Source organism: Gymnoscopelus microlampas (assembly GCF_963454915.1).
Source record: "Gymnoscopelus microlampas genome assembly, chromosome: 6".
In the NCBI taxonomy this organism is placed as follows: domain Eukaryota; kingdom Metazoa; phylum Chordata; class Actinopteri; order Myctophiformes; family Myctophidae; genus Gymnoscopelus; species Gymnoscopelus microlampas.
The window spans coordinates 8,683,452-8,702,464 of NC_139943.1; the positions used below are offsets into that span (position 1 = coordinate 8,683,452).

Below are 19,013 nucleotides of genomic sequence, written 5' to 3' on the forward strand. Positions count from 1 at the left end.
ACAAAATTAACACCGCTGACTGCCACAGACATCTGGAACTTTTTATACAGATGACAGAGCTACTGTGAAGACAGCTGGAGGACAGGTTTAGCATTAGACGTGACATTTTGGTCCTGCTGTGTGTGTCTCTGTCCCACAGGTGAATTGTTTTAGTGTGTTGTCTTTAAACTTTCATGACATGTCTCCGTTTTCTGCCGTCCTCTGCCCCTTTGTCACGTTTAATGATGCAACAGCACAGTGTTTAAACATGCAACAGTGCAGCGTCACCATTGTCAAGTTTAACCACTCCCTCAGGGCTCTGTACGAGTAACTTTTCTGTTTTCTGTCTGCTCACCACGTGACAGGTTGTGAGCTTTGCGAGCAAATTGATTATATTATTTTCGCCTTTTTTTTATTGATCGAATACTTTATTACCGACGAGTGCCGCGCTATGAGCTTGTAGATCTGCTATTTTGTTGAAAAATATAATAACATTTTTGCACATTGTTGAATATATATATTTTAAAGCGAACATTTGTAACTCAAATCCTTGCTTCTGAGGGGTCCCTGGAACTAAGAAGTTTGAGATGGTGGTCCTTGGTCAAGTACATATCATTTTGGGGGGTCCTTGACAAGAAAAAGTTTGAGCACCACTGATGTAGCAACATACGTTTTTCAGAAAACAGATTTAGAAGACATTTGTAGATGCGTTCCCAGATTGAACAGGTTAAGTCAGGGGTGTTCAACTCATTTTGACCCAGGGACCACCATCCTGACTAAGAGCAACCTGGGGACCACCACTAGTGTGCGTGGTGGGTCCATCATAGACCCACCCCACACAATAGTGGTGGGGGGTTCATGCACCACAGGGAGCTGGATAAAAGAGCTATAATATCAATATAATATCTAATAAAATACAGTGATTTTGTTTGAATATGATGGAATATGATTAAGGATTACTGTGATTATGGTAAGCTCACATTTCATATCACACATACAATACAGTAAGAACTCCTGTAAGTTATTAAAAGTGAAATTTTATTTTTTATGCATGGCCAGGGACCACCTGCAATACCACCGGTTGAAAACCCGTGGGTTAAGTGATTAAATTGATGCCGCTCATCACTTTAGACTCTTAGACTACCACTATTGAATTATTGACCAGTTTAGGGCCTTGTTGTCACCGGTAACCTTCATGTTGAAAGTGTAATACAAAGCTGCCCGTACAGCCCTGAGCCAAAGCAGACTCCACAAGGTCAGGGTCAGGAATCAATTAGCTGTTCTGTTCCTTTCCTTTTTGTCTAGCTCCTCCTTTTTGAAGGCGGGTTCTCCTGGGGGGCAGTGTAGGTCCTCATTTGAAGAGGAAGACACCAGAAAAATCTTTATTTCATGACAGACGTTTCTGTCCTCAGACCTTCAATCAGGAGAATGATAATGAATTTTATTTATTTATTTTTTATAAAGCACATTTCCAGACAAGTCACAAAGTGCTTTACAGAGCAGAATAAAAAGAACAATCATGATAAAACTTTGGATTAGGGATGTCCGATATTATCGGCCGATATTAGCATAACAATTGATATCGGGAAAATATCGGTATCGGTTTTTGAAATTTTTTATTTTTTATTTTTTTTTGCTTTATAAATAAGTTACAGGAGTTCTTACTGTATATGGTGTATTTGATATGAAATTTGAGCTTACCCTAATCACAATAATCCCTGCATATATCGGTATCGGTTGATATCGGTATCGGTAATTAAGAGTTGGACAATATCGGTATATCGGTTATCGGTAAAAAAGCCAATATCGGACAACCCTACTTTGGATAGAAGCTATTACAGACGGTCAGAGAATAAAGCAAGTGGCACAAATACTTACAGATATACTCAAATAAAACAAAAGTGACAGTAAAATTTAAGAAAAGGCCTTAGTATAGAGATAAGTTTTCAGAAGAGTTGTAAAAGATGATACAGATTTTTGCACGTCTTAGGGTGACAGGTAGGGCGTTCCAAAGCTTAGGGGCCCGGACTGCAAAAGCTCTTCCACCCTTTGTGATGAGCTGGGGTGTGGGGGGTCTCCAGGAGGGCCTTATCCAAGGATCTGAGGCTGCGAGAAGAAGACGTCAAAATACAAAGCACAAGTCTCAGCAGTATAGTCTGGGCTTAACAACCGGAACGCTTCTGGGGGTCCCTGGAACAAAATAATATCTTGAGATGGGGTCCGCGGCCAAATACATATCATTTTGGGGGGTTCTTGACATGAGGAGGTTTTTTGAAGACATTTTGTAGATCCGGCCTCAGGTCGTAATAGGTTCATTTGTGCCGAGCTCGGCTCCGTAACCTTCCTGCTGCACTCCGGGACATGTAGAAGGTGTTCCGTCACCTCAAATTCACAATAATACGATACAATACGGTTTTTATTTTAGGATATTTTATTATTAATTCAACGTTCACACTTTCCCGACTTTTTGTCCCTATACCAAATGCCCAAACTAGCCCAGACTAAACTAAATATCCAATCTCAGAACTGGGTGCTGAGGTAAATGTAGCCTACACAGTAAAAATCCACAGTGTTACTTTAATAGCCTCGCATGGCCAGACTATATCACAATCGCCGAGGGCAATTATTTTTTTTGCACTGGCAGATTCGTCTGGTCCCAGGCTATTACTTTAACCCAGAGTTAACACTCCCAATGACCCGAATGAAACAATTACAACATTCCAGACACTTTCGACACATTCCCGAAGGTTTCAAAAACCCGTTCCAGTCCACTGAGAAGATTCGGGGAGAAGTTGTGTAATTACTGTAAGTGTATTCTCACATTGAGATCAGCATAAAAGGACCTGCAGTATTTCTTACTTGAGGGTCATAATTCTACACTTTAAGAAAACTTTCTTCTTTTTTATTTTGCTTCTCTTTTATCGCACCTTCTTTTCTCATGTTGTGAGAGCTCTGTGTGTACTAATTAAGCTGCAGATTATGCGTGTGCCCTAGACTCTGGGTTTCTGCCATCTGCTATCTCTCTCTCCACAACTTGACAGGTAGTGATGGGATGTTCACTGTGTATTTACAACCACACTAGACCTAATTCATCTCTGCGAGGAGATGCTGTGTATGTGTGTGTGTGTGTGTGTGCAGTGGTGTAAAAAGTTAGCCTGGGTGCCAGCCTGCTTCGCTACGTTCGGCGGATTTTTTTTTCTCTCTGCGCTTCTCAGTCTGGAATGCACCCGATTGACTCGTCTTTCAGAACTACACAGGAAGTACACAGGAACTACATATGTTACGTTCGGCAACGTCGTTGCTGATTGGATGTTGTTCAAACGAATGACGAATCAAAACGATCACACCGTTTTTTTTGTCCCGCCCCGCACCACAGACCAATCAGAAGCCACGGTAGGTTTGGAACCTTGGCTGCTGTGTCCCGCCTCCTGGAGATAGGAGGCATTCCAGACTGAGAAGCGGAGAGAGAAAAAAAGTCCGCCGAACGCAGCGAAGCAGGCTGGCACCCAGGCTAGTAAAAAGTACTCACATGTTTGTGAGTACTTTGCGACGCATTGTGAGCTTGTAGATCGGCTATTTTCAATTGGCCAAAATGTATATAGGGTTGAAGTGCTTAATGTATCTTTTGCAATAATAATCTAAATCTACAAAGTAAAGTATCAAACAACTAGTAAAAGTACAATATTTGCCTCTGAGATGTAGTTGAGTAGAAGTAAAAGTATTGGAAATTAACCATTTGTACCTGTACCCTAGCATCCATACTCAGGGGGTAATATTCACCGAAAATAGAAAAAAATAATGCGGTGACACGTTATGAGCGTAGATCGGCTATTTGAGATATATGCAGGGTTCCCACGGTCATGAAATTCCTGGAAATATTTTGAAATTATAAAAACAGTTTTCCAGGCCTGGAAAAGGTTTGAAATGAATCAAATGTTTTGGAAAATCTTTGGCTATCGTCTCTGTCGGGTGGAAACGTCATATGTCCAGGATTCAAATTCTAAAATGGCAAAAGTAGCAGATCTACAATCTCGAAACGCGTCGCTTCGCGCCGCGTTTCGAGCTTGTAGATCTACTACTTTTGATGCTTTTGTGTGATGCTATGTATGATTTACGAAAAAACACAAAAAGTTAAACTACAGAGATAAGAGGTTTCTGCGCGACAGCAACAAAATACATTGTTTTTGTCCAACATTACGTGAAAGATGGGTAAAATGCAGTGTTACTTGATACGTTGTTAGCTTGTAGATCTGTTCTTTTTGTCACGTGACACCTTCACTCGAGTCTGTCTTGGGGCATTGATGGCACACTGGTTTAAGAGTCTCATTATTGCACTGTAGGATTTCTATAGTCCTGGAAATGGGGTAAAATACTAAAATAATAAATGGAAAAGTTTTGAAAATTCATCGTAAAAAAAAGGTGTGGGAACCCTGTATATGGTGTATAGGTGGGGGGGGGGGGAAACAGACCAAGTACGGTCTGATAATACACATTTACATCATCAAATCAAACGTTATTTATAGTGCACATTTACATACAACCAGAGATTGCCCCAAAGTGCTGCACAGAAAGAACAAATCATCAGAACATCAAAAGAATCAATAGACATGTACCTTAAAGGCACCAGACATACGTAACACATGGAGAAAACAAAGAGATAAATAAACATTAGCAGACCTCAATGGACTGCTCTGATCTGATTGGAAGAGGCAGACTATTCCAGAGCCTGGGGGCAGCAGCAGCAAAAGTGCGGTCACCCCGCGGTCATGGATCTATAATAACATACTAATAGAGAAGCAGTGTGTGTGTCCTACCGTGTTAAGCTATATACGTAGGTATGACGTGCAGAATTTTGTTAATTGGCTAATGTTCCCCTCAGAATAGGGATGCTAGGGTTCAAGTGGTTAAAGGGTCTACACCATGAATTTAAAAAAAATAATAATAATGTTTAATATCATATTGTTTATGATCCCTCAAACGTTTTTCAAAAGGTTTGAGCCTAAATCAAGCCTCAGATATACTCATTCCAACTAACTTCTCTCTGGCTTATAAAGCACTTTCACCTGCAATACCACATTGTCCTGTTTGGCACGGGGCGCTATTGAGCCAGTTTGTATGCATGTTATCTCCTGGTTCTGTGTGGAAAAAGTAAAAAAAAAAAAATAATAATAATAAAAAATAAAAAATAGAAGATTCATTTTTTTTTAAATTTTTTTGGAACTGAAAAACGGGAGGGATTGTACCCTGACGTGACGTCACATGACCAGGGTGCAAATCAGTTTGGCCTGTTTTGAGACCAATTTACAGAAAACCCCAGATTTGCTGTGAAAGCCTGAGTGTTCAAACTGGGGTATTTTTGGGGATTGAAGGAGAGGTAGGGGAGACCAAAAACACACAAAAAAGAATAAAACGTTAAAATTCATGGTGTGGTCCCTTTAATGTAAAAAATGAAATCCTATCACACAAACTTTGGCGCCCCCCCTGCAGTAACCCTGAGGACCCCCTAAGGCTCCCGGACCCCTGTTGAAGAGGTTTTAGACTGTACTAGTAGGCGTGTTTTTAGATTGTGTTGTGTAATATTGGAGCATAAAAAGTAACTTATTGGAAGTCTTGTTTCTCTCTCTCGGTACAGAGTGGGCTAAATGGATCCAGTGATATCTCTGTATCATCTGTCACTGAGTCGCCCACATCCCTTCTATCAAGTTTCTCATCTTCATCACGCAGCCTTCCTCTCTCAGTTTCATCTTTCCCACACATTCCATTATGCCAGGGAGAGGAATGTGCGTGCATGTGTGCGTGCATGTGGGGGTGGGTGGCGTTCCTTAATGCTGGATTCCTGTTTTCTGCTTCTTTGTGTTCCTGGTCACGTCCATATTGCCCCCCCCCCCCCACACCACCACCTTCTCTCCCCTCTTTCTCTGCTACAACCAGTGTTGCCAGATTTTGCGAGAGAAGCAAGCAACCTAGTCTATGACAACAAGCCCAAAAGAAGCGACTACTGTATAGGCCACATGAGTACACACACACACACACACACACACACACACACACACACACACACACACACACACACACACACACACACACACACACACAGACACAGACACAGACACAGACACACACACACACACACACAGTATATCAAGGCTATTTGAAAATAGCAGATCAACAAGCTCACAATGCGTTTCATTGCGGCGTGTTGTGAGCTTGTAGATCAGCTATTTTCAAACATCCTGAAAGAAAATGTTTTCAGAAAATATTTTCAGATGGGGGGTTTCTCAAAGGAGAGAAACACTGGTTTAAAACAACATCAGGAAGCAAAGCCCAAATAAATAACTACACTTTAGAAACAAGCCCCCCCCCCCCCCCCCCCCCCCCAATATTTACAAACAACTTTACAGAAAACAATCTCAAAGTCGCTTATAATAAGCAGACATGGCAACACTGGCTACAACTCTTCTTTTATGGTCCACATCACTCCTTCCTTTTTTCACATTATGCACTCTGGCCCTCCAGCTGCTCATTTGTTCTCCCTCTCTCCCTTTCTTTCTTTCTCTCTCTCTCCCTCCCTCTCTCTCGGTGTCTCACTCTGTCCGTCTGTCTGTCTGTCTGTCTGTCTGTCTGTCTGTCTGTCTGTCTGTCTGTCTGTCTGTCTGTCTCTCTCACTCTCTCTGTCTCTCTGTGTCTCTCTCTGTCTCTCTGTGTGTCTCTCTCTCTCTCTCTCTCTCTCTCTCTCTCTCTCTCTCTCTCTCTCTCTCTCTCTCTCTCTCTCTCTCTCTCTCTCTCTCTCTCTCTCTCTCTCTCTCTCTCTCTCTCTCTCTCTCTCTCTCTCTGTCTCTCTCTCTCTCCCCCCCCTCCAGACTTTACTGCTCTGACTTCTCTTGTCCTTTGCCAACTGTGTCAGGAGCCACCTCACAGTCAGCGTTGCCAAGTCTGCTTATTATAAGCGACTTTGGGCTTGTTTCTTTCTGCTAAGTCGCTTGTATTGGTAGTTGCGGGTTGTAGTTGTTTTGGGCTTTTTTCCTGATGTTGTTTAAACCAGTGGTTCCCCAACGCTTTCATGTCACGGACCCCCAGATTATTATTATTATCCGATGTACATTGGTTTAAAGTGCTCTGGCCTGTAGTCACTTCTTTTAGTGTTCTCTCTTCTCTCCTAAGCTTGACATATTAGAATTTGCCACAACAAAAGCTCCTTGTACCTCTGACCTCAAAGCTCTGGATGGGGTTGTGGTTACGAACAAGTTCTATAAGGAACAGGGGGCGCAGACCCATTTTGAGTTTGTTGCAACCAATCATTAAAAGCTTCAAATAAGGCCCAGCTCTCTGGCCTAGCGATCCGGACACTTAGGATCTAATGTAGCCTGACAGCGCATTGAGGGTTCGAGTCCCTTTCCCGACAATCTTTGCTGCATTTCTCTCCCCATCTCTCTCTCTCCCTGTTTCCTGTCCATCTCCACTTTTATATAAATAAAAGGCAGAAAAGCCACAAAAAAAAAGAAAACAATAAAAAAGCTTCAAATGAATTGTGAAGTGGACAGAGAGCCAGTGGAGTGAGGCCAACCCTGGATGGAGTGACATGGTCTGGCTTCTTTTTATTTACCAGCGAGGAGGCGGGCTGCGGCCCACTGAATAAGTCATTTTTCCGGGACCAGAATCTAGTTGTATAAAAAAATAACGTAATCTTTTTATACAACTACATTCTGACAAGTCCCGGAAAAGACGCGCTGTGATTGGCCAGTAGCCAGGAAGCTTGCCTTCTCCAAAATGGCGGCCACGATACAGGTCGCTCCAATGAACTGCAGAGGCCAATGAGGTATCTAGGTTTCTATATTTATGGGCAAGAAGGCACAATGATGCAGCAATGTTAGGAGAGTAGAGCTAGGCAAAAAGGTCAATTTCACCAAAAAGTGAGTTGGGCAATTATGCTATGAGGCTAACAATTTGCTAATTGTGTATTGCAAAGTGTGTGTGTGGCACTTTGTAACATTGCTTAGTCCAGGGGTCTTCAACAGGGGGTCCGGGACCCCTAGGGGGTCCTCAGAGTTACTACAGGGGGTCCGCCAAATCTTTTTGTGATGGGATTTTTTATTTTACCTTAACCACTTGACCCCTAGTATCCCTTTTCTGAGGAGAAATTTGGCCAAAAATAGCAGATCTACAAGCTCACAACGCCTCGCGCTGCGAGGCGTTGTGAGCTTGTAGATCGGCTATTTTTGGCAAAGAGGCTATAGGTGTAGAGGGAAAAAAGAGCAGACCACGTAAACAAAAAATGTTGAATCTGAAACACAATTTTATACGATATAGAGGGGGTCCCTGCTTCATCTTTCTCTCAGCTAGGGGGTCCTTGGCCTGAAAACGTTGAAGACCCCTGGCTTATCTGTAATACCGTAATTTTCGCACTATAAGCCGCACCTGAATATAAGCCGCAGCAGCTAAAATGAATGATTTGTACATATATAAGCCGCACTGGACTATAAGCCGCGGGTGTAAAATCCCTAGATTTAGGAGGTCCCCTAGTGGCCGTTAGCTATTAAAATCCATAGATAAGCCGCACCGTTATATAAGCCGCAGGGTCGAAAAATGGGGAAAAAAGTCGCGGCTTATAGTCCGAAATTTACGGTAATAGCTTCAGTGCAGTGTGTGACTGTGATGTGATGACACTGTTGAGACGTGACACGTTTATGAGGTGAGAAAAGACACTTCATTCTGAACACACTGTTAATCTATTCATTATCACTTGTTGTATTGCACTTGTTAGCTGCAGTGACACTTTGACTTTTGTTTTCTGTTTTCACGTCAAGATAATAAAGCTTATTAAGTCTATTATTTGTCGCTGTCGGGTGGAAACCTTTCCTTTTCAGGAAAAATAACCTGTGCTCCAATGGATCCAATGTAGTTATTACTGAGCCTCAAGCACGACAACAACAATATACTTTTTTGGCATGATGAATAGCGAAAGTTGCCGATATTCAAGCTCACAACGCGTCGCATCCTGACACGGTGTGAGCTTGTAAATCGTCTGTTTCCGCTATTGAATGAATGAATGAACAAACCATCAAACAAATAAACATAAATAATCAGGACGCCAGGTTGAAACTGCAAGAGGTTAGTATCTTAACCACTTGAACCACCGCGTCCACATTTCGGGGGAAACATTAGTCAATAATAGCAGATCTACAAGCTCACAATAGGCTCTATGCACAGCAGCCATATTATCACTTTCTTCACAGGTGTTACCAATGATACTAATGAAGGCTCTGTTCCATTTAGTGTAGCACAGTGGTTTCCACGACCCCCATAACTCTGAGAGTGTACAAATGGAACCAAATGGACCCTTACGGGTCCATTTGGTTCCATTTGTACACTCTCAGAGTTACACACCCATAAGGGTCCATTTGGAAGCCCATGAGGGTCCCTGGACCCCAACTTTAGACCCACCGGTGTAACAGAGTGTTTCCAGTGAGCCAACATGCACAATATCAGGGGTGCAGTACGTTAGTCCGACAGCGCATTCCTCCGACAGCGCAGCGCTCCGACGTTTCCAATACTAAACCCGAACCAAACCCGCACCCTAACCCTAACCGCACGCGGATGCCACATAGTCGGAGAAAAGGTCTGTCGGATTAACGCATGCCTCCCCAATATCAGCACCCTGACTCTGTTTGACCAGAATGGAACAGAGCCTTCATAAGTATCATTGGTAACACCTGTGAATGTCTTCATAATATGGCTGCTGTGAATAGAGCCTATACCTCACATACTGTAGATCGGCTATTTTTGGCAAAGAGATTTAGTGTAGACGGACGGACGGACGAACGAACGGGGGTCTAAGTTCAGAGCCACCTCAGCTCCAGTTTACCAAGTCTAGAGAGGGTTACATTTCTCACTGCTACCAAAATAACTTCTTTGCAATACGTGTGTTTGTGTGCGAGTTGTGAACAGGAAGACCTTAAACAAACATGCACTGTGTACGGTACAGAACAGATACAGTGCACGGTCATGTTTATGTTTTGCGGGAGGCTATTGACCTTTTGTTTAATCCGTTTCTGCACCAAGGAATGTATCTTTGTGGTTTAGAGCTGTGAGACGCTGTGTGAGACGCTCGGCTCAGGAACCTGTTGTTGTTGCTTCGGAGGGAAATACAATTTACAATGTAGGCGTTTATACTAGAGCGACTTATACTGTACGTGCGAAATGGGAATAAGCAGAGTAAGCATGATGAACTCTATCAACAAACAAAAAGGTAAATAGTCACGTAGTTGTATAGCTTTTGGTTGAAGCTAAACATGCTACAGACGCCTCTATGGCTGCAACTATCAATTATTTTAGTAGCGATAATTCTATTGTTTACTTTTTTGATTAATCAGATAATGAAGAATATATGGATGGAATATTCACATCAGCGTTATTCTATTCTTTGAGTTAAAATAGCACAAGGTCATAATGTGTCGCATCGCAACACAATATGAGATTTTCAATTGACCGTTTGACTTTGTTTTGCTCTTCACCTGTAATGACAGGCCCAAGATAAGGAGGGGTTGATGAACAACTGAATTTTTCATTAAATTATTGATTTTTATTTTTTATACGTGATTAAAGGGATTCGCTTGATTAACTTTCTCTCCCCAGCGCAACAAGTGGTTTGTCTCCTCAGAAGACAAATGTCTCCTCCTCTCTCCCTCCCTCTTGTCTCCTCAGAAGACAAATGTCACCTCACCTCCTCTCTCCCTCCCTCCCTCCCTCCCTCTTTCCTCCTCAGTGGACATATGTCACCACCTCTCTCTCTCTCTCTCTCTCTCTCTCTCTCTCTCTCTCTCTCTCTCTCCCTCGTCTCCGCAGAGGACAAATGTCACCTCACCACCTCTCTCTCTCTCTCTCTCTCTCTCTCTCTCTCTCTCTCTCACTCTTGATTGATTGATTGAATACTTTATTTAGAAAGACATGGAAACAGTACATGGAAGTACAACTAATGCATTGAAGGAAGCATGAGCTTAGTTTGGGGCTCTCCCCAGGCTGGCAGAGGGAGAGTAACGCCCATGATTACAAGCTTGGCACTGGGTGAAAAAATGTGTTAAAAAGGCGTTGAAGGCGTACATGTATGTTTTGTAATAATAATCTACAAAGTAACTAGTAACTTAACGTTTTCAAATAATTGTAGTGGAGTAAAAAAGTGCAATATTTGCCCTTGAGATGTAATGGTGTAGAACTAAAAGTATTGAAAATTGGAAATATTACAGTTCAGTAAAAAAAAAAAGTATTTGAGTACTTGGTTACTTCCCCCCCCACCCCCATGAGAAACCGTTCCACAGACGTTGTTGAAGGCTTCATACAATATGCATGGAACTCAACGAAGGCACAGCGAAGGTTTTCCTAAGCTTTTCAGGAATTGTATTGTGAAAATCCAAAATACTCCAATAAAATACCGTACTTTAAGTACATTTACTTGAGTACATGATGTACTTAGTTACTTTCCAGTCCACCTCAATGGGGACCAAGTAGGTCAAGGTGTTCCATGCCAGGCCCATTCATTTTTAATGAGCGCTAACAGGTGCTAAACGAGACAGGCTTTCATAGCGGCCAAATTTATCTTCCTTTTCTTCTCCTCTTTCCCCTTGCTCTCTGCCATCAGAGTAGAAAGGTCATTATAGGAGGATATGTCAGGTGGAAACCTTGTATGTCCAAAAAAAAAAAAACGTTCCTTTATTATTATTATTATTTAAAATACATTTTAACCCATTCAAACCGGGAACGCATCTGTGTAAACACTTTAACCATTATTTTATACTTTAGCTATTAAAAAATAGCAGATATACAAGCTCATAGCGCGGCACCGAGTGCCGCGCTATGAGCTTGTAGATCTGCTATTTTTGATAAATTGTGAAAATGTGTGCAAATCTTTTAACACATCGGGTGCCAGAGGTTTATTAAAATATTATACGTTCAGTGCCTGCATTTCTTCCATCCACTTCCGTTGATATGTTTCGTGCTGTAGAAGCCCCGACGCGGAAGTGCATGTAAACAAGCGTGCGTGCGAGACGGCGGAGGGTCCCGACTAACGCCACGTTAAAAAGAAATGGAGATATTAAGCTTTTAGTCAAGGAGTAACATTGGAAAGGCCGACCGGAAGGATTTTTGACATGGATCCACATCCGGCCTCTCCTTCGCAGAAACTCCTTGGATGATCCCAAAGTTTTGTTTTAGCGCCCCACGTGGGCCCCACGTATAAACATAAAATTGGGTCAAAAACGGTCCGGACCGTTTTCGGCACTCCACGTTTGGATTATAAGACTACAATCTTTGCTTCTGGGGGTCCCTGGAACAACATATTTTGAGAGGGGGGTCCGTGACCAAATACATATACTTTTGGGGGTCCTAGACATGAAAAAAGTTGGAGCACCACTGATATAGTAACATACGTTTTTTTTTTCAGAAAACTGTTAGGATTTAGAAGACATTTTGTAGAATCGGCCTCAAGTCTGAATGGGTTAAAATAGTGAAAATTGCCGAACTACCAGCTCACAACTCCGAACTGGTTCACAACGCATCCGAACGATGCGTTGTGAACTTGTAGTTTGGCTATTTTCACTACGTTTGTGTGACACTCTTGTATGATGAAGTAGGGCATTACTTTACAAAAAAAAACAACATAAAAAGTATGAAATATGGAGATACAAGGTTTCTGCCCGACAGCGACAATTTATATGAGTGTGACGTTATGGTGTTTGACAGCATAATGTACCCGGCAGTAATTATGAATTCAGCACTTTGAAATGTCACACATCCTTAAAGGATACCACGACAACACACACACACACACACACACATAGGTACACACACACACACACACACACACACACACACACACACACACACACACACACACACACACACACACACTGTATACTGTTGTAGAGGAAAACAATAGCACTCACACTAGGGCAGACTGGGCAATTAACCGAAAATATGTCAAAACCGACGTTTGCAACCAATAAGCCACTTAATCTTGCTCATGTAAGTTTAATCAATTAATGGAGAAGCAGGCTTTGTCTTGACATAATACCGTATACAGCATATCGTCTGTGTCGGGTGGAAACCTCATTATGTCCAAAAGTGTTACTTTTCAGGATTACACTTTTTTTTTTAACCCATTGAGGCCTGGGACGCATCGGTGTCATTTTTTGATTTGAGCTAAAAAGCATTATTTTACACTTTGGGCTATTCAAAAATAGCAGATCTACAAGCTCATAGCGCGGCACCGAGTGCCGCGCTACGAGCTTGTAGATCTGCTATTTTTTCGAGAACATTTGTGCAAATCTTTGAATATATATTGTTTAAAGCGAACATTTGTAACTCAAATCTTTGCTTCTGGGGGTCCCTGGAACAAAATATTTTGAGATGGGGGTCCGTGGCCAAATACATATACATTTTGGGGGTCCTTGACATGAAAACGTTTGAGAACCACTGATATAGTAACATAAGTCTTGTTTTAAAAACAGTTAGGATTTAGAGACATTTTGTAGAATCGGCCTCAGGTCTTAATGGGGTTAAATTAAAATATCAAAAGTAGCAGATCTACAAGCTTGTGGATATGCTACTTTTGATACTTTCGTGTGACACTGTAGTATGAGCAAGTAGGGCATTCATGTATGAAAAAAACACAAAAAGTTACAAATATGGAGATAAGAAGTTTATGCCCGACAGCAGCAATATATGCTGTACAAAGTCCATTTGGTTCTGCACCTTTTCCTGGATCAGGGCCCACTTGAAAAAACATCTCATAGTGTTCGTGGCCCACTCATTAAAACCACTTAACCCGGCAGCCTGTCGGCTTTCAGTTAAATTAGCACTTAGGATTTTACTGTGCAAAGGAACAACAAATAACACAACAAATAAGTGTATGTGTGTGTGTGCGTGTGCACACATGCATGCATAATATATAAGCATGTGCATTTTACAAAGTACTAATAGTCCTCAGTTATTATTAGGTAACTCTGCTTTTAGGAGTACAGTTTGCTTACTTTCCTTGGTTATACTGTTGAGCCTCTCTTGATTAACCCTGTGTCATTTTAAGATTTATTTGGGCTATTCAAAAATAGCAGATCTACAAGCTCGTAGCACTGAGTGCGGTGCTATTAATGCAGTGCAGTATTATTAGAAATTATTATTGCAGTGGAGATTATTAGAAAGCCTCTGGACAGATGCGGTAGGCCTACTTTTTGCTCTGGATTAATTTGCAGTTGGCAGCTGCTGTGTGAAAGTCTTTGGTTTTAATGACATTTGGGTCGTTGTGACGGCCTGCTGAGGAATGTTGAGGATGAGAAGAGGAGATACAACTTTATTTTCTGCCGAGGCAGAACTATTTTTATTTTTTTGCATCCATACGGCTTCCCATATACACCCCAATATATCGGGTAGAAACCTCTTATCTCCATAGCTTTTTTCATAAATTAACACCCTACTTGATCATACTACAGCATCACACAAAAATAGCAGAAGTAGCAGATCTACAAGCTCAAAAGGTGTCGCTTTACGCCACGTTTCGAGCTTGTCGATCTGCTACTTTTGCTATTTTTTTATTTGAATCCTGAAAAGTAACAGTTTTGGACATTCCACCCAACAGAGATGATATACATTTTATTTCACCAAAACATAATATAAAACGTACTCTGTATATTATTGCATGGTTTGATTACACTTCCCTATTTATTGCACATGACCTGCACTCTGAATCAGCAGATTAGTATGGCACCTTGGTACTACTTGTTGGAGTAAGTCTAACCAAACAGTATTTTTTAGCATTTTTAAATAGTGAAAATAGCCGATCTACCAGCTCACAACATTGCGCGATACGACGTGAGCCTTGTAGATCGGCTATTTTAAATGTGCAACACTCTTATATGATGAAGTAGGGCATTAATTGCTGGGTTGAAATATTGGAGATACAAGGTTTATGCCCGACTGCAACAATATATCCCCAAAAACATAACATAAAACCTACTCTGTAATATTATTGCACGGTTTGATTGCACTTCTCTATTCATTGCACCGACCTGCACTCTGAATCAGCAGATTAATATGGCACTGCTTTAGTTTTTTTGTTTTTCTTTACCATAAGAGTCTAACAAAACAGTGTTTGTAATGTGAACATCAAAACATGATACATGTATTTATATTAAGTTTTTAAAATTGTGGAGGGGGTCCTTAGGCCCAAAAAGGTTGCCTGTATTAATGCACTGTTTGATTGCAGTTCCCTATTCATTGCACATGACCTGCATCTTTTAGCTGAATCAGCAGCTTAATGGAATGTGGACCAAAGGGAGTTTTTAAATAGCTGTGTCTGTCCTCTGTCGGGGGAGCCTAAAAAGAACCTTCTGATGCAGTCGATGCAGTTTGCCATATCGCCATTACGATCCTCACGTATCAGACTCCTTATATCTTCGGTTCCATTGGATCCTCACGTATCGGACTCCCTATGTTTGACGTTGGATTTGATCCTCATGTATCGTATTCTTTCCGCTCTGTGTTGCAGAGGAGGAGCTCAGGAAGCTCAGAGAAGAGACCAACATTGACACGCTGAAGCAGGACCTTGAGAGGGAGCGAGCCAGGAGGCAGGACCTGGAGCAGAAGATGAGTGAAGTGCTGAAAACCCCCAGGTAAGACCCCCGACATCCCCACCGCTCCCCCCTGCCTCACAGGGGTCCTCTGCTATCGATTCCCATCAGTTACGCTTAGGACCTCACACACTCAATCATCGCTGTCTCCTTGGGCAGACAGGCTGTGTGTGTGTGTGTGTGTGTGTGTGTGTGTGTGTGGGAGGGGGGGTGTGTGGGGGTGTGTGCGTGTGTGTGTCCTTGTATTACTATACTTGCGAGGGGAAAATGTCCCCACAAGTATACTAGAAGTTCTGAAATAGACGTTGTGAGGACCATTTTCCTGTGTCCTCACGCGAGAAATTGTGGTTTTATGGTTAAACGAGATGTTTAAGAGTCAAGTGCCATTCACACTGAGTGAGCGCTATAACTATATCTCTATTGTTCACCATTGTATTTTCTTTTATAGTTGGTGTGAACTCTGCCATCCACTTGACTATATTTGTATTGTTATAGTGCTCAGTGTAAATGGCCCTTTAACCCATTAACCCATTAAGATTAACGCATCTGTGTCATTTTAAGATTTCTTGGCTATTCAAAAATAGCAGATATACAAGCTCGTGCCGCGCTATGAGCTTGTATCTGCTATTTTTGAAAAATCGTGTTTTCTTTTGCAAATCTTTGAATGTATATATATTTTTAAAGCGTTAGGATTTAGAAAACATTTTTAGAATCGGCCTCAGGTCTTAATAGGAGCTTGCAGACTGAAGCCTGTATTTCCCTATGCCAAAATATCACTTATATCACTGCCAAAAATCGCTACGCACACACCCACTTTGCACACTGACTCTGACGCGTATTATTCTATGAATTGCGGCGAATATTGCAGAACGACATAACAGTCATCGAGCAGTGAGGGTGATTGTGTTGGTCCTCCTACTTCACTTGTTGAACACAAAAATAAAGAGGAAACACTGGGTCCATAATATTGGGAGATGGCTGTGAAACAAGGAGAGTTTCACCTGCTGATCAAGGAGCTGTGGGATCGTACCGGTCCTTTTATTCCATCGGCCCAGCTAAGCTTGATGCTTTGCTATACTGGAGCCACATCAAAAAGAACACCCCTGTGATCCTAAACAGAGGATGATTGTAGACACGCACGCACACACACACACGCACGCGCATGCACGCACACACACACACACACACACACACACACACACACACACACACACACACACACACACACGACAAGTATTTAGAGCAGTGGTTCTCAAACTTTTTCGTGCCAAGGACACCCAAATAGACACTTATTAGCCCGCGGACCCCCATTTGAGAAGATAAGCCAGGGACCCCCATAAGAGAAGATTTTTACGGCTCTCTAGCAGTGATTTTGAACCATTTTAATTTCAAGGACCCCCAGTTTAGGCTACGGACCCCCATTTAATGGCATGTATGTCTCTGGGACCCCAATTCATATTGGAAAAATGTTAATTTAACTCTGAGAGTGTACAAATGGAACCAAATGGACCCGTTAGGGTCCATTTGGTTCCATTTGTACACTCTCAGAGTTACACACCCACAAGGGTCCATTTGGTCCCTTTCCATCATTTAGCTGGGGACCCCCTGGAACCCCCTCAAGTACCCCTGGGGGTCCTCGGACCCCACTTTGAGAACCAATGATATAGAGTACCGAAGTCCTGACGTCACAAAAAGTACTCACATCTTTTACTTAAGTAAAAGTATCAATAGTAACTCTGTCCGGAAAAAATATGACAGACAATAATTTCGGCAATGTGTAAACATGATTGACACAACGTGAAGTCGAATGTATTTTTTTTTTGTATTGATTTTTTTCTTTTTCCAAACATTACAACATTACATTGCAATACAGACAACAAAATGGGCAATAGGCTCTATGCACAGCAGCCATATTGGGAATGAATTGGGCCCCTTCCTTACTTCCTTCACAGGTGATACCAATGATACTAATTAAGGCTCTGTTCCATTTAGTGTGGCATAGTGGATGTCTTATTTTGAAGGACCCCTGTAACTCTGAGAGTGTACAAATGGAACCAAATGGACCCGTAAGGGTCCATTTGGTTCCATTTGTACACTCTCAGAGTTACACACCCACCATAAGGGGCCATTTGGGAACCAAAATGGAGTGTTTCTAGTGAGCCAACATGCACGATATCAGCACCCTGACCAGAATGGAACAGAGCCTTCATTAGTATCATTGGTAACACCTGTGAAGGAAGTAAGAAGAGGCCCAATTTCTTTCCAATATGGCTGCTGTGCATGGAGCCTATTACATTAAACATTACAAGACGATCACACAAAAATAACAACAACAAAAGGACGACACACAATGACAATAACATCGGCTCTACTCCTCTCCATTAAATGTGACAGATTATTATTTTTGATATATATTGTATTAAACGACCCCACACCTCCGTCGAATATATATATACCGGTATTATTTTTACATGCACCAAATTTGGGGTGAAAAATACAGGCCAGTGTGCAAGTTCCCTTATGCTTTCAATTAGGAAAAGATTCAGGTTGAGGTTTGGGGTTTAGAGTTTGATCCGCTATCTTCTGCTTTAGGGTTAAACATGCTTTTCATAGAATGACTGTCCTAAAATGTTTATGTCCTCACAAGTATACTAATACAATACTACTAATATAATACATACTCTCTCTGCTGAGTTTTGTTTAGTCTTTTTTACATTGTTTAATTCAGATATAATTGGTGACAGTCTTTAATCGTCAGACTTTTAACATTGAGTGGTAGTATCCGTCAAGTGGTAATTATTTCACTTTGTTGCTCGGTTACCTGTTGTTAATGGTTACGTATTTTTCCTTGCTAGCTCCCAAGGCAGTAAACCTAGGGGAAACACTGTAACGCATTACTTTACTTCAAAGTAAATTGAAGTGTGTGTGTGTGTGTGTGTGTGTGTGTGTGTGTGTGTGTGTGTGTGTGTGTGTGTGTGTGTGTGTGTGTGTGTGTGTGTGTGTGTGTGTGTGTGTGTGTGTGTGTGTGTGTGTGTGTGTGTGTGTGTCTCTGTGATTTGGTTTTCAATGGAAAAGATGCAGACATGCCTGATGTGTATCATGAGTAAAACAAAGTGAATGTTGACTTGACAACAAGTGAAACAAATGTGGTCGTCTACATGTTTCAGACCTGAAGATTCACCTCCTGTGGCCCCCAAATCATCATCATCATCTTCATCCCCCACAACAGCCAACGGTACAGGTGAGCTGGAGAAAACATGAACCCCTGCATTACCCTGTTTTTGGGCATGTCATTGTATGTGTATTGAATTTGTTTTTCTTTCTTTGTTGTTGTAATTCTTCAAAATGTGTTGTGAGAACGACCTTCCTCAGGCATGATTCAAACAAACATGTTTGAGTTACTATATACAAAGCGGGGGC

General features: G+C 41.8%; 1 protein-coding gene across 4 annotated transcripts in view; it reads left to right on the forward strand.

Annotated features, from left to right (window-relative positions):
- LOC311047638 (GRAM domain-containing protein 4-like) overlaps positions 1-19,013 on the forward strand; it is a 139,927-nt gene that overhangs the window by 81,540 nt on the left and 39,374 nt on the right. For 2 of the 4 annotated variants that reach the window (XM_084060419.1, XM_084060421.1), the window contains exons 4-5: positions 15,512-15,635; positions 18,761-18,834. In XM_084060419.1, the coding sequence (XP_083916545.1) occupies positions 15,512-15,635; positions 18,761-18,834 (198 nt within the window). Of the gene's footprint in view, positions 1-10,121; positions 10,226-15,511; positions 15,636-18,760; positions 18,835-19,013 lie in introns of those variants that run through there. The other 2 variants (XM_084060422.1, XM_084060420.1) reach the window with 2 other exon arrangements.